The sequence below is a fragment of the Cynara cardunculus genome (assembly GCF_001531365.2).
Source record: "Cynara cardunculus var. scolymus isolate 2C chromosome LG 11, CcrdV1, whole genome shotgun sequence".
In the NCBI taxonomy this organism is placed as follows: Eukaryota; Viridiplantae; Streptophyta; class Magnoliopsida; order Asterales; family Asteraceae; genus Cynara; species Cynara cardunculus.
Window position 1 is genome coordinate 865996 of NC_037538.1, and position 22971 is coordinate 888966.

General features: G+C 35.0%; 4 protein-coding genes across 5 annotated transcripts; 3 read left to right on the plus strand and 1 right to left on the minus strand.

The window, feature by feature from the left end:
• The first annotated feature begins 1091 nt into the window (after positions 1-1091).
• On the plus strand, positions 1092-4275 carry LOC112520688 (cyclin-dependent kinase inhibitor 5-like). Of its 2 annotated transcripts, XM_025129151.1 has the most exons (4): positions 1092-1655; positions 3469-3672; positions 3778-3865; positions 3991-4275. In XM_025129151.1, the coding sequence occupies exons 1-3, from the start codon at positions 1243-1245 to the stop codon at positions 3857-3859; spliced, it is 699 nt and encodes a 232-aa protein (XP_024984919.1). In that variant the 5' UTR covers positions 1092-1242; the 3' UTR covers positions 3860-3865; positions 3991-4275. The 2 variants fall into 2 exon arrangements, with proteins under 2 accessions (XP_024984919.1, XP_024984918.1); XM_025129150.1 differs by having other exon boundaries at positions 3778-4275.
• Positions 4276-5064: 789 nt separating this feature from the next.
• Positions 5065-5722, minus strand: LOC112522089 (cytochrome b5-like). Its single transcript, XM_025131162.1, has 3 exons — positions 5616-5722; positions 5455-5521; positions 5065-5376 (listed from the first exon to the last, which is right to left on the minus strand). Exons 1-3 carry the CDS (start codon positions 5700-5702, stop codon positions 5105-5107), a joined length of 426 nt encoding a protein of 141 aa, XP_024986930.1. The 5' UTR covers positions 5703-5722; the 3' UTR covers positions 5065-5104.
• A 2518-nt stretch (positions 5723-8240) lies between these two features.
• Positions 8241-17965, plus strand: LOC112520854 (26S proteasome non-ATPase regulatory subunit 1 homolog A-like). The gene is made up of 13 exons (XM_025129473.1): positions 8241-8506; positions 10136-10199; positions 11138-11243; positions 11434-11545; positions 11626-11794; positions 12701-13167; positions 13272-13407; positions 13514-13762; positions 13845-14065; positions 14155-14413; positions 15539-15771; positions 15871-16387; positions 17303-17965. The coding sequence occupies exons 1-13, from the start codon at positions 8361-8363 to the stop codon at positions 17639-17641; spliced, it is 3018 nt and encodes a 1005-aa protein (XP_024985241.1). The 5' UTR covers positions 8241-8360; the 3' UTR covers positions 17642-17965.
• A 2555-nt stretch (positions 17966-20520) lies between these two features.
• LOC112520886 (probable pectinesterase 29) lies at positions 20521-22943 on the plus strand. The gene is made up of 5 exons (XM_025129510.1): positions 20521-20789; positions 21703-21862; positions 21999-22211; positions 22349-22596; positions 22769-22943. The coding sequence occupies exons 1-5, from the start codon at positions 20521-20523 to the stop codon at positions 22941-22943; spliced, it is 1065 nt and encodes a 354-aa protein (XP_024985278.1).
• The last annotated feature ends 28 nt before the right edge of the window (positions 22944-22971 follow it).

The window sequence follows — 22971 nt, forward strand, 5'->3', positions numbered from 1 at the left end:
AGTTAGTTTTTCATTTTTTTTTTTATGATTTTCCCTAAATCCGACCTTATATATATATATATATAATATTAAAAAAATTATAATTAAAAATTAATAATTTAGATGGTAAGAAAACATCTTCAATAAAGATTTGTAATATTATTTTATTCTAATAAATATACTAAATTGTTTATTTAAAATAGAAAAGAAAAAGAAAAAGAGAAACTACAGCTCCTAAAGAATAGAGTAATTTTTAAAGTTCAATATTAAATAGAAAAAAGTTATTTTAACTATTATTATTTATATAATATAATTAATCTTAAAATATCTAAAAATAAAAATCCGTTACAATTATATTAGGAGAGTACTTGTATGATGCAGATAGATATATCTCGATTTTAATGTTTTATTTTATTCATTGACTCTATAGATATTTGTCACATTATTTTATTTTCTTTTAAGAAAACGATAATAATTTTATTTTTGAATAAAATAAAAAATTTTGAAAAAATATATCAATATTAATATCAAATTAATTATTTAAAAGTTATTTTTTTTCCGTAATTTCTTCAATTCAATTTTTTTTATCATAATTGACTTTAAGTTTAATAATAAAGTAATTTATTTTTGATTTAATAATATAATTTTTTATAAAAATAATAATTAAGTATTTTATTAAAATTTAATAATTATCGTAATATATTTTAGATGTTTTAAACTTAAAATGAAATGTTTATCGTATACTTTTATTATGTTTATTTACTGTTAGTTACACGAATTCAGACATAAAACTTTAATAAATTATACTTATGTATAATTCACTTGTTATCTTAAATTTTAAATAATATAGATAAATAAACATAGTAATTTATGTATAAAAAATAATTTTTAAAATTTTTTATCAAATATTTTATAATACAATATAGATAATTTATTTTAAAATTTTTAACTATTAACTATTAACTATTTATTCTTAATTTTAAATTATTTTGTTGTAAATTATTTGTTGAAAAGAATATATTTACAATAAATGCTCCTCAAAATGGTTAAAACCCCAATCCCTTATTCTCCTTAAACATAAACCACATTAGAACTCTCTCTCTCTCTCTCTCTCTCAACTGCAAACGGCTCCTCTCTCCGCTCCAACCAACAACGAAAAAACCATCTTTATCACCCATCTCAGATGCGATTCGAACCTTAGTATCAGTCGGTGTCGGAGAAGAGCAAGAGAAAACGAACAACTCAAAGAAAACGGAATCGAAAATGGGGAAGTATATGAGGAGAAAATCCAAAACTACAGGGGAAGTGTCGTCAATGGAAGTTCCTTCTCTCGGCGGTGTTCTTACCCGAGCAAAAACCCTAGCTCTTCAACGAGCTGCCGCTGCTGTTGCCACCGCCGGTGCTGGTTCTTACATTCAGCTTCGTAGCCGTCGTCTCGTCAAGCCAAATTCGCAGAAGAAACCGAAGGAGAACTGTACTCCGACAACAAACCCTAATAAATCTTCGTCAAGGATGAAGGTTAATTCTGTGGATTCTTGTGGGTCTGTTGAGAAATTGGTTGATAAGGAGGAAGAAAATCGCCAAGGAATTGAGATTAAGGGTAATTTAGAATTGGCAATTGACGATGAAGAAGCTTCATTTGGGGAAAACATGTTGGAATTTGAAGGTAGAGGAAGGTGGGTTTTTTTTTTCTTTTTTGAAATTTAATTTGGTTAATTGGAATATAATAATTTTATTCTCAAAATCTTAATCACAGAAAAGGTGGGGTTTCTGGGTTTTGCTTCTTTCTTCCTTGATCGAAATTCACCAATTAGGGTTTTTTGTGATCCTTCTGCCAGATTTGAGTTCTTAAAACACTTCTTTTTTCTGGAATTGAAGTTTTTTATTCATAAAAGAGTTTCTTTACCAACTGCTACTCCTTTTTGCTCAATGTAAATATATGAATTAGGGTTTCTTCACTTGTGGATTCTTGAGCAGATAAAATTGTTTCCTTGATTAAAAGCTTTTGAATTATCTTATCTTTTTTATCTTAATCATTCTATCTTTGGTTAAAAAACAGATACAAAATTGAGATTTTCGTCCTATTTCGAAAAAATTGGGTGGAAATTTTGAGATATGAACCAATATATGTGGGGATTTGGAATTTTTGTTTATTTAGTAATTTCCATCCCTGAAAAGTCTCTTCTAAAAGGGCTTTTTGGCTCTCTGTCATTCTCTGGTTGTTTCCAGAGACTGTTAAGGAAAAGAAAGTGAAGCAATTAAAAAAATCTTTCTTTTTTTTTCTCATAATTTTTCCCCATGTTTGGAAAAAAGTTCTGGGTTTCCAAGGAAGCGATGACGTCTGTTATCATCTTGGTACTTCAATCATTACCCCATTATCTAGGGTTCGTCTTAGGTATCATAAGTTTCTGAATTCTTCTGATATTTGATTGTTTTCTCTGTGATGCTTTCTTGGTATGTCGTCATCTTTCTTGATCAAATAACGGTGTTCTTGCTTTACTGCTTCAGTTACCTCTCTGGATTCATTGCTTACTGTCTTTTCTTCTTGGGTAGTTTTCAATAACATGTTCTCGATTAAAGAAATTGATCTTGATTAAAGAAAATTAATCTTGATTTATGTTACTGTATGGCCCTTGAAACCTTCTAATTTGTCTATGTGTCTTTATTTTTCCATGGTTTGTGTGCCAATTGAATCGGGTTCTCTGTTTGTTCTGATTTCATTTGTCTTTGTGAAAATTACAAAAGGATACATGTGGAGGTTGGGAATTTTGGCATAAATTTAGAAACTTGCATGAATGGTGTAACACCATAATATAATTACTTCTCATTCATCAACATATTGTTCTTTCTCTTTGATTCTTTTTCTTTTTTATATTATAGATATAACACCAAAGGAATCATTGCTTGTGGCAAGAATCATTTGTTTGAGGCATTAGATCATGCAAATTATGCTTTTTGGTTCTTTATTGTCATTAAGTAAATATAACAAGATTACAGGAATACCCTTCGGATTGTAGTTTGAAATGCTTCAATCATTTGGCCCTCCCGGATCCTTAGGGGATGGGGGTATTGAAACAAGAAGGTCATTTTGGTCATCTGGTGACAATTTTTTTTACTGGGGTCTCTGTTGTGTATGCAAACACCTCTTTGGAACTTGTAATTATCAGAATGTAATTCCTTTCTTGTGATACTTGTTTGTTTTTAAAGATAAAAACATGGTATCAACTATTTGTGAGCAACTGAGACCCCTGCAAACAAAGTTGCTTCCTTTGTGCTATTGTCTGCATGCACTATTCATTTTTTGTTTGATTACAGGCTAAAGTAATCTTTTTCTTCAAATGAACAGAGGATCTTGTTTTTGATTATGTTCTTTTGTTTTTGGAGGCTTCTTTTTGGCTGAAAAGTATTTCTTATTGATCCCTTTTAGCTGTTTAATCGATTAGTACTTCATATTAAAGATGGTTCATGGATGAATCTTTCTTGTGACAGGAGTACTCGAGAAACCACACCATGCAATTTGATCGGGGATCCGGATGCCATTAGAACCCCCGGTTCTTCTACAAAGCCGACGAAATCTAATGATGGCAAACGCAGGGTACAAAATACAACATCTAGGCATATCCCGTCAACTAGTGAAATGGACGAGTTCTTTACAGGACCAGAAAAGCAGCAACAACGACTGTTCATTGAGAAGTACATAGATATATTGTTACTTATCTTTTAGCAACATAATTATATAATCCCATCTGGGTTTGTTTCTTTATTTAATCATTCCGGTTTCCCAATTGTTTTTTGCAGGTATAACTTTGATCCTGTGAAAGAAAAGCCCCTTCGTGGACGCTATGAATGGGTGAAAGTTGATGGTACTAAAAAGAGTTGAAATCAGGTTTTGGGTTTCTTCTAAGTTAGCATAGTTGAAGATATAATTAGGAATATAGATTTAGGTTTATGTTATGCGGATGATGGTAGAGTATTTGTTAAACTCTCGTCATTCTTGTTTTGTTTGTAAAGAAAGAAGCAGGACCAACCCATCAAAAACCAGCCCAAATGCAGACTGTAGAACAGAAGATCTTAGCTTCTAACAGATCATCTACTAACAGGGGAATTGAAGAAGAAGAAGAAGGATGATGATGGTAGTCTTTTTTTTTTTGGAAAAAGGGGGATCCAATGACTTTTAGGGTAGTTTTTAGTCCCAATGGTACAGAAAGCTTATATTGGTCTGTGATTGTCTATAATTTGTACTGATGGAAACTTTAAAGATCCCTTTTTTCTGATATAAATTGACCCTTTTCTTCTTATTTTCTCTTTTATCATATGAAGTGATGGATTTGTTCATGTGAATACAAAACATAATGAATCTTGGATGTTTGAAAAATGGATATGATTTGGTGTGTTTTTACAGTGAGGCCAAGGATGGTTCAGAAATGGTTGGTGATGGTGGGGTGGTGGGGTAGCTTTCTTGGTGGAATAGAGTTGGGAAGAATCTTGTCTTCTCTATTATTGTGTCAGTCTGTACTTTATTTTATTTTATTCATTTCCATTTTATCTTTGAAAGCTTATCCACCAGTTGCATGTTTGTCTGCATATTACTTCCTAACTTTTCCTCTATGCAATTATTATGTACTCAATAACTAAGGACATCTTTATCACATGTGATAATATACGTGAAGGAACCTCTAATGTAGGTGGTGTCAAAGGTGGTTGATGTGGAACTTTAACAGTTTTAAATTAACATACTTTTATTATAATATTTATGAGTTGTCTAAGCAATAAACTTTGTTTGCCATTTTGTTTTGAATTTGAAGTATTTGAACTCTTGATTATCTATTTGACTCATTTAATTCACTAGTGGAAGCTTAACCATGATATATTGCCTCCCACTAGTGGTTTTAACTTTGACATTACTCACCCTCCCTCTTCTCAACTTATAGTGTCACCTTAAAGGGGTATATTAGTCATTTCATTAGAGTGCTCTTCCCATTTTCTTTATGTTATTAGTCATTACACAATGTTATAGAAGTTGAATGCAAATTTGAAATGGTGGTTGAATACTCTTTAATTTGAATACATCACATTAAAACCAACTTTGAAACATGTAACACAAATTATTCTTTATTACGTCAAGTCACATGCACAGTACAAAACCAGTAGCAACACCGAGGATAGTTAAGGACAGAAGGAATACAACCGAATTCGTCTTGTAGCTTGACCCTGGTTGCTTGTCCTCTTTCGTGTTGCTTTGTTGCTTGAGATAATTCTCCAATTTAGAGGTTGTGGTCTTGGACATATCCGAAGAAGGTGTCATATGATCAACCTCTCCGACATAATACTCATCCAACATCAGTCTTGCAGCGCTACCATGCCCTGCTTCCTCGAACTCTTCGCTTGCATTTTTACCTAATACAACCAAGATCAAAAACCCATCTTGAAATGCAAAACAAGTTTTGTTTTTTAGCTACCACATATGTACGATACCTGCTACAGCCAACAACACGTCATTCCCTCCAGGATGATCGTTCAAGAAGTTTGTAACATCATACACCTAACACAATTTAGCCAACTCAATCAAGTAACAGAAGCAAACAACAAAACAACACAGCGAAAAGGGGTTTAAGTCAAGTTTAACTGTTTCTTACGCGTGCGTTGATGATGACCCAACAATCTTTATCGTTATTGTGCACAAAGACATCAGCTAAATCGAAAACCTTGTTCTTCAAATCCATGATTGTGTTTCTTTTGTTTGATTGAGGAGTAGGATTTGTAGAACAAGTATGAATATTTGTTAGGTTTAATGTATGGAGGGTACATTTTATAATTCAATGTTTTTGTCTCTACATCAATGTACCATTAATTGATGTTTTGATTCTACAAATGATGTCATTTGTAATTGACACCTAACAATTAAACATTATAGGGCCATATAATAAAGGTAAAAGGGTACACCTAGATTCCCTAGGGATCAATAGGATATTATCCTCAATGAAGTGTAAATTAAATTAATTAAAACAGTTATTTTGATCTGATGATTTCACCTATCAGTCATTTTTTCACCGATTCAAATTTCAGACTTCAGACGTAAGAACAAACAATTTTACCGATTCAGATTTCAGACTTTAGGATCAACTCTTATAAATCAAACTTCAGATTTCAGCACCTCTTAAAAAATAAACGTCGTCATATTTTTGTGAACCTATTACAGATTTACATATTTGGTTCCTGCAGTTGCGGACTTGGTTCATAAACGTTTTTTTACACTTTGACACCTCCGTAAATTGCGGATCTATGACTATTTTTGTCTTTTAGCTAGGTTCGCAATATTGTGGATGTGGATATTGCAGACATAGTGATATTTGGGTAAACGCGGGAGATGAATGACCAAAAGACCAATTTGAACGGGTGAAATGACTATTTGAGTCAATTTCTCTTTAAAAAATCTAAATTATCTTAATATAATTGATTTTTTAATTAAATAAACTATATTAAAAACATATATTTTATTTTGTTTGATTTGATACTCGTATTCACATGTATTTTTTAAAAAATTTAAACTTGTTTTCAAAATTTCATTCATAAGTATATTCACGTACGAGATTGATATAATACTTTTATTATGTTGTATAATATTTACAACTTGTAGTTAATACGTCTGAACTTTGTAAGATTAACTCATGACGAACCGATAAACATGTTCAAATACGATATAAATGTTGAGTTATACTACGACAACATCATCAATAAAGTTGATAACGCTATAACAAACAACATGAATAGTAAAAACCTAATTGTTGCATTCGGTGGACAGCAAAATATGTATTTCTGATTGCTATCTCGTTACTTACGCTTCCAACGACATCCAGTGAGTTAATAGAGCGACTTTTGATACAAGTAATTAAATTCACCATCGATGAATTGACATATGACAGTCTTGAAGAATTTGGTGCTTGTTGAGAAAGAAACGCGAGATGAATCATAAAGTTTTAGTCGACGACAAAGGAGGCGAAAGATCGTGTGAGAATAAGAGTTAAGGTGAGAAGCGTAAGAAGAGATATGAACTCTTGATCACCTTTAATCTCAAAACCGCCATGAAGTGCGCTTGATACGAGGATTGATCCGGTTCATATCTGTGCATATCACATCATACGCTTCTCACCGGAACCTATCCCCGACAAAGTAAGCACACACACACACACATATATATATACATACATACATACATACATACATATACATACACACAAATGATCGTGTGAGAATAAGAGTTAAAACGAGAAGTGTAAGAAGGAATTTGAACCTTTGATCACTTTTAATCTTAAAACAGCCATGAACTTCAAACGAGAACAATAACCAAATAAAAGATCATGAAGACGTCCGAATCACATGCATGGCAAATCACATATGATTTTACACTAATGGTCAACGCGAGGATGTGCTGGCGACGTGGGTCGCGACTTGAAGTCGCGTGAATCACATGTGATTTTACACGTGATTTGACCGCTTTCTTATTATCTTATTTGATTATTGTTCTCGTATAAACATAACTATATAACTATATATATATATATATTCAAGAAAAAGTCATGAAGAGGGACACTATTATCTTCTTGTAGATTTTTTTTACAATCAAACGACTCTGTACCGAATATATCACCATTGTAAACTCAGGGGCCGTTTACCAAACACTTACTTGGTAAGCGCTTATCGGTAAATTTAATACTATCATTTACTTACCGGATAAAATTTTAGTTCACCAAAACGATGTCGTATGCAACAATTTACCCGATAAGCGCTTACCGTGGTAAGAGTCGTCGTCTTCACTTACTGGGTAAGACTCTTGGTTATTGTCTCGTTCTTAACGGGTAAGATTTTTGATCCTTAACATATTTATCCGGTAAGGTAAAATGACTTGATATTCACTTCTCCGAGTAAGCGTTTGATAAACGACCCCTCATTCTCCAACTATTCGGATTATTTCAAGTAAACGGATAATACAAAAATGTTCTACTGCCAATATATCGCAATAAATTATTTTTGGGCTTAAACCGGACCAATTGGGGTTCAACACGTCGGAAAGGACTTATTTAGTTATAACTTTTTATAAAATAAAAGTCTAGCGTCGCAATTAAAACCTTAAGGTCCTAATTTGTCAATAACAAAAGTTTAAGGGGGGTATATTGACATAAATCCGGATGAGATTACTGTACACACTTTGCCCCTCCCCAAAGAAATCGAACCAAAAACAAAAGCTCTCATCGTTCCGATTCTTTACATCAGTCTCCTCCGGTATCCAAAACCCTAACCTTGGATCCAAACCTTCGTGTCTCCGTTGGATACAATCGAACTGAATCGACGGTGATTGTGTGCTGTTATTGAACGGTGGAACTATGGCGGCGACTATGGTGAGTTCCGCTGGCGGTCTCTTGGCGATGCTTAACGAGCCGCATCCGTCTCTCAAGCTTCATGCTCTCTCCAATCTTAACGCCTTTGTTGACTACTTCTGGCCTGAGATCTCAACTAGCGTTCCAATCATGTAATTATCATCATCCTTTTCATCGATTATGTAATTTTGATACGTTTCATGTTTTTATTTAGTGTTTGAAGTAGAGATTTGTCGTTAATTGTTTTTCTGCTGGTATTAGAGTGGGAAAAATGTGAGATTTAGTGTTTGGAGCTTGTTAATGTTAGAATCTTTGCTCAATTTGCAAGATTTTCAATCGACTTTTGGAAGGGTCTTGGTTTTATATGATGTTTATTTTCGTTAAGAGAGGGACCATATTTGAAAACGCTTTCTCATTGTAATCATTAGAGCTAGAGTAAGAGTTAAAGAAAAAAGTCGTCTTAATGCCTAATGCAGTATCTTGAGGATTGAAAGCTCATCTCGAGCTCAATTTTAGTAAGCTTTTTGTATACATGCTAATCTTTTGTTTGTTTGAGACGCCCTGTGTTTGATGATCATTAGACATTATGATCTTGTCTCATAGAAGTTGGTGGTAGAAGGCTAAAATGTCCGCTACCAGCCCTATGTGTTTTGGGGTGCTATATGTAGCACAGTTTTGTATAAGAAACCTTTAATACAATGTTAGTAAATTTCTGTGATGCTATTTTCCTAACTGCTTGCAAAGTTCTAGTGGTTTTACAAGCTGCATGTCCTAATTGTTCCAGTTGACACTGAAATTTATGATGGAGCTAGGTATATTAAAGAACTAAAGATAATCATTTAGTATTTATTAGAAGCAACTATTGCAAAGGAAAGGATACAAATAAGATAATGTTTAGCTAAAGAATCAAGCAAACAACTCGAAGTAATCACATCTTTAGGAATCTTATTTAGGTTTTAGGTAATGCTAGTATAGTTATGACTCTAGTGGAGATAGCTGCAGGAAAGAAGTGTCTTTTCAAAACTGTGGACTGAAGGATAATGATACATTTATTTGACCCTTATGCTTGAATTACTGAAACTTTCAAAGCTTGAACTTTTAATCTTTGCCGAAGCTTGGCTGGTAAATTATTGAGCAAGTATGCCCTTATTTGAAATGGTCGGGGATTTCTTAACTCGTGTTCACAATTATACTACAAAAGATGTTTTTCGAGAAAGTAATTATGCATCCCTGAGATATGCATAGGCTTGCCTATTTATAGAGCTTATCAATGCCTAAAATTCCCATCAATTTTATTAAAATTGAACAATCTTAAATTGAGGTTGCATTATTGACTTTCTTGCAATTAAGCCTAAACTTTCAGTTCAGCTTGTTAGTAGATGAGCTTGAGCTTATGTTATCCCATTGATATATACCACAACTTTTTTTAGAAATAGTTTACTATCATTGAGTAATTATTTCACAAAGTCAAACAAATAGTAGAGGCCAAGTGGTATTGGAGAGTGAAAATATGCGTTAGTTTACTGCAAAGCTAGGAAAAAAGAGCATAAACACACTTTGTTTAAAAGCTAACTGGTATCACTTCATCAAAAGAACCTGAAAATAGAGCCTAAGTTGGTCATCCATGTGATGTACTTTTCAAATTCACCTCGTCTACTTTTCTTGTTAGCTTTCTGTTTATTTGCTTAGAGATGTATGAATATATCAATATTCTGTTGTGCCTTTTGTGGTTTCTCCAATGGATTTATTGACATACTTAGGCTTCTTTTTTTTTAACCCAGAGAGAGTTTATACGAAGATGAAGAGTTTGATCAAAGACAGTTGGCTGCTTTACTTGTATCGAAGGTTGGACCTATTTCCCTTTTCTGCTGCTGTATTATTGCTGCAAAATTCGTCGTAGACATGGATATGCTTATCTTTCTGCATAAGGAAAAAATGCTCTCCAGTGTGTGTTTTATGTCTTTAATAGTTCTTTATCCTACCTCTTATAATGTAAGGATTATGGAGTGTGAATTGATGTAAATGTGTTCTTATTTCTATTACTCTTTTTTGATGCTTATATGTACACACACCATTATTATTTGTGTTATATAGGTATGAGGAACAACTCATGCCTTGCTTTTGTTATTCCTACTTTATTATGAATATGCTTTTTCTTTCCTGATCTTGTGAAGACATGAGAAGGAGATGAAAAGAGTTTTCAGAAGTATAGAGGAGTCCACAAAAGTTTGATGTGTGGGTTTTGGTGATTGTATTTCCATGGCAAATGAAGAGCCACAATTTTAAGAGAAAAAGTAATTGTGAATCCATTGTTACTGTGGTTATTTTTTAAACAGGGAGGTCCTATAATGAATTTCTTAATGAAGTGAAGTAAACTAACTAAAATGAAGACCTATATATTTCAAAATAACAGGGGTCAAGATCTGCGTGTGAGAAGGTTTGGAATAAGCTTTTCTGGCGTCCAAAGGGTTCAATGTAGTTATCCAATTAAGCCAACCATAAAATTCCTGTAATTGTTGATAGTAATTTGAATCCCTCTCCAATTTATTCCTGCGACATCAATCAGCACTTACTTGAGCGCTAATTCTTATTACCAATCTGAATTTAGAAGGTTGGTCGGTGTCTTCATTTCCCATTGAATGATTAAATGATTACTCCATTACTTGTATAATGTATATTATGGCAATAGCAGGGATCAACCGACAGACCCGCCTTGTCTGCAGGATGTGTTTCTCGTATGTTTATTATATGTCAAAAACATCTCATGCCTTTCTGTTGTGTAGGTATTCTATTACTTGGGAGAGCTTAATGACTCGTTATCATATGCCCTTGGAGCTGGCAGTTTATTTGACGTTTCTGAGGATTCAGATTATGTTCATACTCTTCTAGGTAAGTGTTCCTGCGCAAACACAATCTTTATTACTTTGAAATTGCTCTTGATATTATTGGTAGTTACCAAACATATCAACTCAGAATGTGGATTGATTGAAAGTATGTGGATACAACAGAAGGCTTGTAGTTCACATGCTTTATTCGTTTCAACTCATATTTCTTTCATCTGATGTTGTTCCTTCTTCAGCCAAAGCTATTGATGAGTATGCAACTCTGAAGACCAAGGCAGCAGAATCAAAGGAAGAATCTTCAGATGTGGACCCTAGGCTGGAAGCAATAGTTGAGAGAATGCTTGATAAGTATGTATGCTTTTACTTCTTCGTTTAGTTTGATGGGTTCTAGTGTCTTACTTCTTTTTTCCTTATTATAAATTTGTAAGGTGCATAACTGATGGGAAGTATCAACAAGCGATAGGAATGGCCATTGAATGCCGAAGGTTGGATAAGCTTAAGGAAGCAATTACAAATAGTGATAATGTTCATGCAACTCTGTCGTATTGCATGAATGTATCTCATGCTTTTGTCAACCGGAGAGAATATCGGCGTGAGGTAACAATATATAAATTTACAATCTCAGTTGATGGTACCCGATTGTTTGCTTTCTTTCTTCGTTATTCTTTATGGAAACTTGCAATTCTTTGTCCCCAGTTTCGAGGATCATATTTTTCATTTGCTGTATGTAGCTGATTCAACAATAACTTAAGTTGTGTGTGAGAATAAAATAATAGGGCGTGAAAATGTAATAGATTAGTTAGTTGCTATGGCTGTATTTAGCTGATGATTGTCTTTCCTTTCCATTTGGGCTAGTAGTGAATCTGTTAGCAAGCATGCTTACTCTAAAGCTTCTTGCTTTCTGATGTCACTAAAGAACATCGAGCTTTTGACAATCTGCAGCTAATGTTATGGTGGCTATTATTACTCATTGTATATTAAACATTAAGATACAAATCTGGAGTCCCCTTGAGTATTTGTTAATGTAATCCCATCAATCAATGCTGATTTATGTCCTAAACGAAATGATTGAATAATGAAGAGAATGTAGGTGCAGGCATACAGCTAACCCACTGTGTGAGTGAGACTGATGAACTAGTTCATCCGAAGATTTTAAAGTTCTGTATACATCAAAGCATCTGAAATTTTTCTGTAAAGCTTTGCTGGAAGTATCGACGGCAAATGTGGTCCTACCTGAATCCTGATTATATAAGAAAATTTATTAAATAAGCAAACATTTAGATAACCCATCTTCTTTGCAAGATTCACCGGCAGATAGGATTATAATTCCTTCTACCAAGAAAGTTATACCAATTTTTATGTGATGCTTGCAACATAAACTTACTGCATGCTTTCATGTACATTTGTCGAACGAATTCAAGATATTGAATGCTACCCGTAGGAAATGTAGGCCTCCAATTTGCTCACTTCATTCTTTTACTGACCCATGTGGAATGTGGTCAGGTACTTCTTCTTCTTGTCAAAGTATATCAGGATCTGGCGTCCCCAGATTACTTGAATATTTGCCAGTGCCTTATGTTTTTGGATCAACCTGAGGGTGTTGCTAAGATATTAGAAAAACTTCTACGATCTGAAAACAAGGATGATGCAATGATGGCATTTCAAATTGCTTTTGATCTCATTGAGAATGAGCACCAAGCTTTTCTATTGAGTGTGAGAGATCGGCTGTCAAGTCCCAAGTTGAAACCTGAACAGCCAACTGCCATCGAGACAGATACTGCTCAAAGTGGAAATCCATCTGTGTCAGAAGACACTCAAATGGCTGATGAAACCCAAGCGCCTACTGCTAATGTGCCTGAAACTGATCCATCTGAAGTCACCTATGCTGAGAGGTTGACAAAAATGAAGGGAATTTTGTCTGGGGAAACTTCAATACAGTTGACTCTCCAGTTTTTATACAGTCATAACAAGTGAGGAACTTTTTCATTATGGTGTTATCAAGATCAATTTTTTTTCGCTTTCTTGTCTCCTTTTCTTTTTGTTAATTGTCGAAAGATTCTTAATGTTGAAATAGGTCGGATCTACTTATTCTTAAGACGATAAAACAATCAATTGAGATGAGAAACAGCGTTTGCCACAGTGCAACTATATACGCAAATGCACTTATGCATGCTGGAACTACCGTGGATACGTTTTTAAGGGATAATCTGGTAGATATATTTTGTATTTTGTTACAATTCTATCTTTGCCTTTTAAACTGGTGGTTATCTAGCTTTATTGGCCTATCTAAACTTTGTTGACCGGATATGATTTCAGGATTGGCTGAGCAGAGCCACAAACTGGGCTAAATTCAGTGCAACAGCCGGGTTAGGTGTTATACACCGAGGCCACCTGCAGCAGGGAAGATCACTGATGGCTCCGTACCTTCCTCAGAGCGGGTCCGGTGGTGGTGGTAGTCCCTATTCTGAAGGTGGTGCCCTCTATGCTTTGGGATTAATTCACGCAAACCATGGAGAAGGCATTAAACAGTTTTTACGTGAGAGTCTACGCAGTACAAATGTTGAGGTGTTTGTTTGCTGCAACCAAAATTTTCCGCATGATTTAGTGCATCATACACGTCTTGACCTTTATTATGTGGTTGGCGCAGGTTGTTCAGCATGGTGCTTGCTTAGGTCTAGGCTTGGCCGCTTTAGGGACTGCCGATGAAGATATTTATGATGAGATAAAGAGCGTCCTCTATACCGACAGTGCTGTTGCAGGTGAAGCTGCTGGTATTAGCATGGGTTTATTAATGGTTGGAACTGCAAGTGAGAAGGCAGCAGAGATGTTGGTGTATGCCCATGAGACACAACATGAAAAGATCATAAGGTGAATTAGCGTCTTTCATTTGGTTCCCTGTAATATATCATGTCATTATGATCTTTATTTATGTTAACATTATAAAATATGTTGTGTAGAGGGTTAGCATTAGGTATTGCACTCACGGTTTATGGACGAGAAGAAGAAGCAGACACCCTAATTGAACAAATGACTCGTGATCAAGATCCCATACTACGTTATGGGGGTATGTATGCATTGGCATTGGCATACAGCGGAACCGCAAATAATAAGGCAATCCGCCAACTACTGCATTTTGCTGTATCTGATGTGAGTGATGATGTCAGACGGACTGCTGTTTTAGCCCTCGGGTTTGTCCTGTATTCTGAGCCAGAACAGGTTAGATACTATTTACCTTAACCTCGTTCAACAGTGTATTCGTTGATTCAATTGTTTCTATGTGGATCATAAATTCATAATTCAGTTTCTGTTTCTGGTTATCATTATTGTTCTCTGTTTTCATGTTAATGGTGGTTCGTGCATCAGTAGCGTCAAATAGGCTAGGGCAAATTTGCCTGGGCTAGGGCCTGTTTGTTAGCACCTTAATGAGCTTAATGGGTCTCACAACTTACTTGGTCAGCTACACATGCCTGTTTGGCAGCAGCTTAATGATATTGATAGGGAAACTGCTATGGATCATTTATTGGATCAACAACCAAATTGGCCTAAAGCTTGGGAGGTTTATTCTAGAAGGAGGTTTAGAGGGGGACACGTGTAGGGGGAAATGGGAGCAAGTTGTTAGGACTGAAGAGTGAGAAAGTGGAGGGAATAATATATTTTCTCTTGTTGGTCGAGCAGTGGGCAGGAGAGATTTTACGCTGTGTTTTAGTGAAATCGACTATCAGAAGCTTGGGCAAAAGGGTTTACCACACGGTGGTTAGCCTTTTGATTTTGTTCCTTCAATCGTATGAATACCAACTAGCAGCTATTCCCTTGTTCTTGTTTCCTTACAATCGAGTTCTTAGTTTTGATTCCTATCAGATATAAAAAGTAGCTTATTCAGTAAGCTTCAAGGAGGAGCTTTATGCAGAAAGCAAAGTTTTTTCCAAACCTATCTCCCCCAATTAAAAAACACGCTCCTTCCATCAATGAAAAAACCCTCTCAAACAAAGCCTTCCCCATCTATATCTTCAGATTAATCTACAAAGATAGCTTTATCAGCTTTATCCATACAGGACTTAATTGGAAACCAACCAAACAGCCTCTTACTCTCCGTTGGATCCCACATTGGCTAGACTTTGACCATCTATCCTCAGTATATGTTGGAACCTTCATTCTCTCTTCATGGGCTCTTTTGGAGAGGGATCTAAAGGGGTTCCACATATTCTCAATGTCTACTACTCTAGGGACTCGATACTCGGGACAATTTGTGCTTGTTTAGTCTCCATTGGAGGGGACTTGTCCACGGGCTAAGTTTAATCAACAGACTATCTAATTGAGTTTGGTCTTGTTTTTTTACTGCAGACACCACGTATTGTCTCCCTGCTGTCTGAGTCCTACAACCCGCATGTACGCTATGGAGCAGCCATGGCTGTTGGCATTTCGTGTGCTGGTACTGGCCTAAGTGAGGCCATATCTTTGTTAGAACCTCTAACATCAGACGTAGTTGATTTTGTCCGTCAAGGTGCTCTCATTGCAATGGCTATGGTGATGATCCAAATCAGCGAAGCTAGTGACTCTCGTGTAGGGGCATTCAGGTATCTTTTTTTTTTAAATTAACAAGTCTGCGTATGTATTCCTTTGTTTCTGCTTTTCTGAAACTATTCTTCCCTCATGCTTTCTTGAATATTTAATAGACGGCAATTGGAAAAGATTATTCTGGATAAACATGAAGACACAATGAGCAAGATGGGTGCTATTCTGGCTTCCGGGATTCTCGATGCAGGAGGCAGAAATGTTACCATTAAGCTGCTTTCCAAGACTAAGCATGACAAAATTACTGCAGTTGTTGGCCTTGCGGTTTTCAGCCAATTTTGGTACTGGTATCCACTCATATACTTCATTAGCTTAGCTTTCTCCCCCACAGCTTTAATTGGACTGAACTATGACTTGAAAGTACCAAGATTTGAATTCTTATCTCATGCCAAACCATCATTGTTTGAGTACCCTCGGCCCACGACCGTACCCACCGCCACATCAGCTGTGAAACTCCCGACTGCTGTTTTGTCCACATCAGCAAGAGCCAAGGCTAGAGCCAATAAGAAGGAGGCTGAAAAAGCTAATGCTGAAAAGTTATCTGGTGCTGACTCATCTGCTGCCTCGGGTTCTGGCAAGGGGAAATCTTCTGGTGAAAAGGACGCAGACTCGATGCAGGTATGTTTCTTTCAGTGTCATCTTTTCTTCTTGTTCTTCATGACTCCCATCTTCATTTGCTATCTTAGGGTCTGTTTGTTAGCAACTTGTTGAACTTAATAGGACTCGCAACTTATTCGGTCACCTATACATGATTGTTTGGTTGTGGCTTAATGACATAGAAAGGGGATTATTTAGTAAGCTTCTAGAGGGGAGCTTTATGCAGAAAGCCAAGTTTTTTCCAAACCCGCACCCTCCAATTAAAAGCACGCTTTTTCCATCTATGAAAAACCTTCCCAAACAAAAATCTTTCCAATCTATATAGATAGATTAATCCACATAGAGAACTTTATCCATACAGGACATAATGGAAAATCAACCAAACAGCCCCATAGAAGGGTCATTTGTGTATATGCTTAATGGGCTTCGGCAGAGGTTGTTTGTAAGGCCCCATGGCCCAAAGCAACATACTAACCCACTAACCTCCAAGGGCATCTAGATTCTCTAAAATGGGGAAACTGGAGATTTTAGGGATTTTAGGCTACTTTTTTGCTCTAACAGATTTTCTATAACTTTCACCACAAATGGAGAAAGTAGGAGAGGGAGGATAAAAAATCTCCAAATTCAGCCAACGCATAAAATTAAATGTTTCTAAGATAGATTTGTTTTTTTTAATGTTCCCTTCAATGAGGTTGAATGGATTATTATTTAAAAAATTCGAAGTTTGTCAGGATGATTAATATATATATATATATATATATATATAATATTTTAATTATATAATCTGTTGAAATCTTTAAAATAGAGAAACTGTTGGAGTTTGAGAGTAATTTTTTATGGAAATGACAAGAGAATCTGTAGGTGATGCTCTAAATCAACTTAAAAATATTGGTAGTTCACAATTTTGAACTTATAAGGAGCTCACATATCTGACAGGTTGATAGTCCTGCTGCCGATAAGGAGAAGAAGGCCGAACCTGAACCAACTTTCGAGATTTTGACCAACCCTGCAAGGGTGGTCCCCGGTCAAGAGAAATTTATTAAGTTCTTAGAAGACAGTAGATATGCTCCGGTGAAGGCAGCTGCATCCGGTTTCGTTCTCTTGAAAGACCTTCGCCCAACCGAACCAGAAGTATTGGCTCTGACCGATGCACCCACATCAACAACATCAGCGGCTACAGCCACAGCAGCAGCAACTGCACAACCAGGGTCAACTGCAGCCATGGCGGTGGATGACGAACCTCAGCCACCCCAACCCTTTGAATACAGCACATGATCACATCTCGGTTTGCTTTATTTTATCTGACTTCCTGCCTGCAAGTTGTTGGTGTGATATTTGCATCCGTTGAGCTGATACACGGGATTTAAGTCCGATCTGATTGGCTACATTTCAGGGATTAATGAATCAGAAACTGATCGATGTAATTCTTAAGAGCGGTCGATGTATAATGTGGTGAGGTCGGACAAGGACTTAGTGTGTTTGTTTAGTTTTATAACGACTGTTTATTTCCTGGTAGAGTCTAAAATCACTTAGTTTTGTACTTTTGTCAAAATGACCAACCAACTTGATCAATTTTATTGAAGTATGATGCTCTTTGCATAAGACAGGGTTAATTGAAGTTGGGCTTTTTCGGGACCCCGGCCATGCCCTCAAAATTTCAGCTTGATCGGGCTTTGAGCCTGCCTTGACCGCATAACTGACACCGTAAAATCTCCTTGTGCTATGAATGATTGTGACAGCTGTTAAAATCCTAGATAGCTTGTGCCTCTTAGGTTAACAAGATGGGGTTCGAGTGATTAGGAGAGCGAGACCCACTTATAAGAGGCTCGTGGGATTGACGTGAGTGGGAGCAAGAATGAAACTCAAAGTAATTGACGGGACCCCGCATAAGCGGTAGAGTATGTGGTTTAATTCGATACAATGCCAAGAACCTTACTAGGGTTTAACATGTGAATTCTCTCGAAAGAGGGGGTGCCTTTGGGAATGCAACTATAGGTGGTGCATGGTTGTCGTCAGCTCGTGTTGCCTTGGATCGGGCTCTCAGGTCTAGCTTCGACTCGACTTTAGCTAATGGACTTTACTAGTCTTGGGGTCTGATTATTAGTAGTTTAATAAGCTTAATGGTAATCACAACTTATTCTATCAACAATATGTAGTGGTTTAATGATATAGAAAATGACTTATCCTATAAGCTTTTTATGAGAACTTTATGTAGAAAGCTAATTTTTTCCCAAACCTACTTCTCCTAATTAAACAACTTGTTTATTCCATCTATGAAAAGCCCTTTCAAACAAAAACCTTCCTAATATATATAAACATATTAATCCACATAGACAACTTTATCTATATAAGACTCGAACAAATTTTCCAAAATAAATAATCTATTAGTCTGAAGTTCCAAATACTTCCATTTCCAACCGTTTCTCTATTTTGGAGATTACAATTTTAATTATTATAATTAAAAATAAAATATTATTTCTCACTCTTGAACATTTAATTTCAAGATTTCTTGTTAGTAGAAAGAATAAAAAATAATTTATTTTTCCTAAGTAATCACTTTTTAGGAGTTCATATTCTTCAAATTTGGAGAATTTCATCCTCCCTCATACGTTCTTCATCTCGCAGAATCTGTTAGAGTAAAAATATTTAAAATCTTCATTTTAAATAATCTGTTAGAGATGCTTTAACCAGTCCTGCTGTAATTGGTTTCAGTTTGAACCGGTTTTTTAACTGGTATTTTATTTTTTTATTTTGAACTATTTTCTTTATATATTTAGTTACTCTATTAACTTTAGGTTCTAATTATTGCTATAAAAATATTTATCACAAATCCACAATTAAATAATATTTTATTTCTCTGATTATAAATATTTTTTTTTACCATAATTGTTTATTCTTGTATGTTGTAACCGATCAGTCAACTTAAAAAAATGCCATATCTGATCGTCTCTAATTGGTTCCATTTGACCCCTTCAGTAAAATGTCCGTCTCTACTTTGAAAGTTGATGTAGTCGCGCATGCTTCAATAAGCAATTTCAGATAGTTCCGAAAGATTTGGAAGACTGATATACCGTTAAATTCATTAATCGAGTCCTACAAATAAACAAAAAGAAAAGAAAAGAAAGCATAGATGGAAAGTACGTATGTGGTTGTGTTTGCCATAATTGCGATATCATGATTTAAAACGGAATTTTGACATTATTTATATTACTAATTGGAGTCTGTTTCTTTCAGTTATTTCTACCTAAAAAAGTTCATTATAAAACCTAGATAATAATCAGATAACTATTTTTTAAAAACTGAATTTAAAATCAATCTGATTTTCAAATAGAAAACTTGGATATGATAATTGAAAATAACAATTAATTACTACTTTAAAACATACAAATTATTTTAAAACCCATTTAATTTACAAATTTTTATAAAAAATTATTGAAATTTTCTGAAATATTATTCATGTTTTTGCTTGCTGTCTAGTTTTATTATCTATTTATTTACTAAAAAACAAAATAAATACACAAAATCAAAGGCAAAGGTTTGTTTCATATTTAGTAATTATTCTTTCTTGTAACTTGGAAGAAAATATTCATTGTATTTCCATTTTTGTCAAAAATCATAAAAATATCAATTTCTAGATTTTGAAGTTTTTATTGACACCATTTTAAATAATAATGAGTTGGATACCACATCACTCGCCACATCAACATGGTAATCAGTTAATGCTTCAACTAGTTACTCATGTACTTAAATATTTAAAACTTTACATCATAAGTACCAAAATGAAAGTTTTGAAAGTACGTTACCCAAAATACGAATTAAATTAAATTGCGTTACTTTTTAATGTAATTTACCTTATTTAAAAAATACCCTTTTTTGTTTTCATTGAATTTAATGATTTATAGAAACAAAATATTTTCAAAAATCAATAAATTATATAAAAAAGTATTTAGCAAAAGTAAATAATAATATGGAAAAAATGTACTTAAAAGGAATTAAAATCTTTTCAAAAAAAGAAAAAAAAATCTTTAAAAAATCAGAAAAAGAATCATTGTTTCTTTAATTCACTTCTCATTCATAAAAACCTTTGAATTCCCCAATCACAATTAATTCCTACATACGATTCATCATCTTCTTTATCACACATTTTCTGCAACATGTTAATTAATCCCACCATCAAAATGGCAATTCTTCTAACTCTTCTTGTCTTGTTCTTGGATTTCGGAAGATCACAAGGTGGCGGTGGAGGAAGAAGACCACCGTCGGAGTATTGGAGTAGTGGCGGAGCAACGGGGGCGAAGTATCAAACGATCGTTGTCGATCAATCGGGTCGGGGAAACTACACCACCATTCAGGCAGCCATTGATGCCATTCCTTCAGACAATATGCAATGGGTTTGTGTTTATGTTAAGACGGGCTTTTACAAGTATGTATTTTTCCAACTTTTTTATATCGTTTTTCGTAATTCTTTTTTACTCTTCTCACGTGGGATTTATCGGGTTTATTTGATTACGTCATCTATGTAATTGATAATACGACGCACGATTGTGTAACCCGTAACTCAAGATTTCTTGAATTGTCTTCAACTTTCGTTTACGGACCAAGAAAAACCGTTCGAACAAATTCGTTACAAAATCTTCAACATTTCTCTAAAATCGTAAAAATGGAGAATTTAGGTTGTTTTTTGGTTTAATGTATTCTTTAAAACTTTTCTATAAAATATAAAAAGTAGGAGAGAGAGAATTAAATGCTTAAGAGAGAAAAATAACTTTTTTTATATGAAAAAAATTAAAAGATTAATTTATAGAATATTTAAATAATATAATTACGGTTAGAATCTCAGAATATTACTATATTAGGATCTATTAGTAAGTGTAATTTTTTTTATAAAGTTTTAAGTTTTCTTATCTGTTTTAAAGATGGTTATAAGGAATCTGTTCGAGATACTGTAAAAACCAACCAATCTTTTTCTACTAAGACTAATACTTGCACTTTTATGTCCAAACCCGTCTTTTTCTTGGTTTTTTTGCAATCTTTTGTTCAAACCCGTCTTTTTCTTGGTTTTTTTGACCAAACCCATCTTTTTCTTGGGTTTTTTACAATTTTTGGTTCAAACCCGTCTTTTTCTTGAAATTTTTTGCATTTTTTCAAGAAAGGTTGTTTCTTTATAGTAAAAGAATCAAACAAATATAATGCTTGGTTTACCAAGAATAACCTTGATCTTATATGTGGGTTTTCGGTTTTGTTATCTTTTTATATCTCTACAAAAACAATTGATTATTTACAACGATCATTAATTACCTTCATTAACCTTAATCTTACGGGTTTTTTTGGTGTAGCGAACAAATTAAAATCCCTAGTGATAAATCCATGATTTATCTTAAAGGAGACGGTAAAAGAAAAACCTACGTCGTATGGAACTCAAATGACTCCATTGAAACCGATGCCACTTTTACTTCAGAAGCTGATGACGTGGTGGTCAAGAGCATCTCTTTCATCGTACGTATACAAAATCTTTCAGAAATTAATAACAATAGCAAAAAAATTCGACCAAATCCTTTCATTATCACTTCTTGATTTCATTTACGGACGTCCGCGGGGTCATATGATTAAATACGAATCTCTTTTACTACAGAATTCTTACAACTACCCATTGGGAAGCAACGACAACCCTATTGCACCGGCATTGGCCGCCAAGATCTCCGGCGACAGATCGGCGTTTTATCGTTGCGGTTTCATGGGTGTTCAAGATACGTTGTGGGATGTTTCAGGCCGACATTACTTCAAACTGTGCTCGATACGAGGCGCCGTCGATTTCATCATGGGATCTGGTCGATCCATATACGAGGTAAACCGTACAACTAACAAAACCGTCATCTTTAACTGTCTTAAAGTGTTCTTTAAACAAATTTGTGTTGATGTAACATAGATAGATAGATATCATAACCTGGAAAATCTGATGGTGTTGTGATGTTTAATTTTCAGAGGTGTACGTTGTCGGTGATTGCGGGGTTCTTAAGTCCACAACCGGGGTTCATCACTGCACAATCAAGAGACGATGCTAGTGAAACGAACGGGTTTGTGTTCAAAGATTGCAACGTGATCGGAAATGGCACGACGTACTTGGGAAGACCATGGCGAGGCCATGCTCGAGTTCTTTTCTATAACTCAACGTTGTCAAACATTGTCGTTCCTGAAGGATGGCTTCCCGGGGATTTGGATAGCACCACAGAGTACGATTCCAGTCTCTCGTTTATTTTTTAAGTTTATGATATTTATATACGACAAAATACTCGCTCTTAGCCTTTGGCGAGGTTTGAACATCAGACCTTTTCGGAAGCAATCTCTCTCGTTTCGGGCCACTTTCGACTGCTTTTTCTGAACGTTTTTTGTTCGTTGAAGCAGGAACGACTTGATGTTTGCGGAGGACGGTTGTCGTGGCGAAGGATCAGATACGTCGGGGAGAGCGGGGTGGGTAAAGAGGCTGAGCAAGGAGGAGGTATGGAAGTTGACAAGCATGTCTTACATTGATGAAGAAGGTTGGATTAAGGATCAAGCTTTCAACATGTTGCCTTCTTGAATTCTAAGTGCAGTTTTCTTCCTTTATT

Bases quoted from the DNA above. Each gene is read 5' to 3' on its own strand.
- LOC112520886 (XM_025129510.1), top strand. From the start codon at position 20,521: ATGTTAATTAATCCCACCATCAAAATGGCAATTCTTCTAACTCTTCTT. The intron at 20,790-21,702 runs GTATGTATTTTT...TTTTTGGTGTAG, and splicing joins GTTAAGACGGGCTTTTACAA to CGAACAAATTAAAATCCCTA. The intron at 22,597-22,768 runs GTACGATTCCAG...TCGTTGAAGCAG, and splicing joins GATTTGGATAGCACCACAGA to GAACGACTTGATGTTTGCGG.
- LOC112520688 (XM_025129150.1), top strand. From the start codon at position 1,243: ATGGGGAAGTATATGAGGAGAAAATCCAAAACTACAGGGGAAGTGTCG. The intron at 1,656-3,468 runs GTGGGTTTTTTT...TTCTTGTGACAG, and splicing joins GAATTTGAAGGTAGAGGAAG to GAGTACTCGAGAAACCACAC. The intron at 3,673-3,777 runs GTACATAGATAT...TGTTTTTTGCAG, and splicing joins CAACGACTGTTCATTGAGAA to GTATAACTTTGATCCTGTGA.
- LOC112520854 (XM_025129473.1), top strand. From the start codon at position 8,361: ATGGCGGCGACTATGGTGAGTTCCGCTGGCGGTCTCTTGGCGATGCTT. The intron at 13,168-13,271 runs GTGAGGAACTTT...ATGTTGAAATAG, and splicing joins TTTTTATACAGTCATAACAA to GTCGGATCTACTTATTCTTA. The intron at 13,408-13,513 runs GTAGATATATTT...ATATGATTTCAG, and splicing joins CGTTTTTAAGGGATAATCTG to GATTGGCTGAGCAGAGCCAC.
- LOC112522089 (XM_025131162.1), bottom strand. From the start codon at position 5,702: ATGGATTTGAAGAACAAGGTTTTCGATTTAGCTGATGTCTTTGTGCAC. The intron at 5,522-5,615 runs GTAAGAAACAGT...AAATTGTGTTAG, and splicing joins GGGTCATCATCAACGCACGC to GTGTATGATGTTACAAACTT. The intron at 5,377-5,454 runs GTATCGTACATA...TGGTTGTATTAG, and splicing joins CGTGTTGTTGGCTGTAGCAG to GTAAAAATGCAAGCGAAGAG.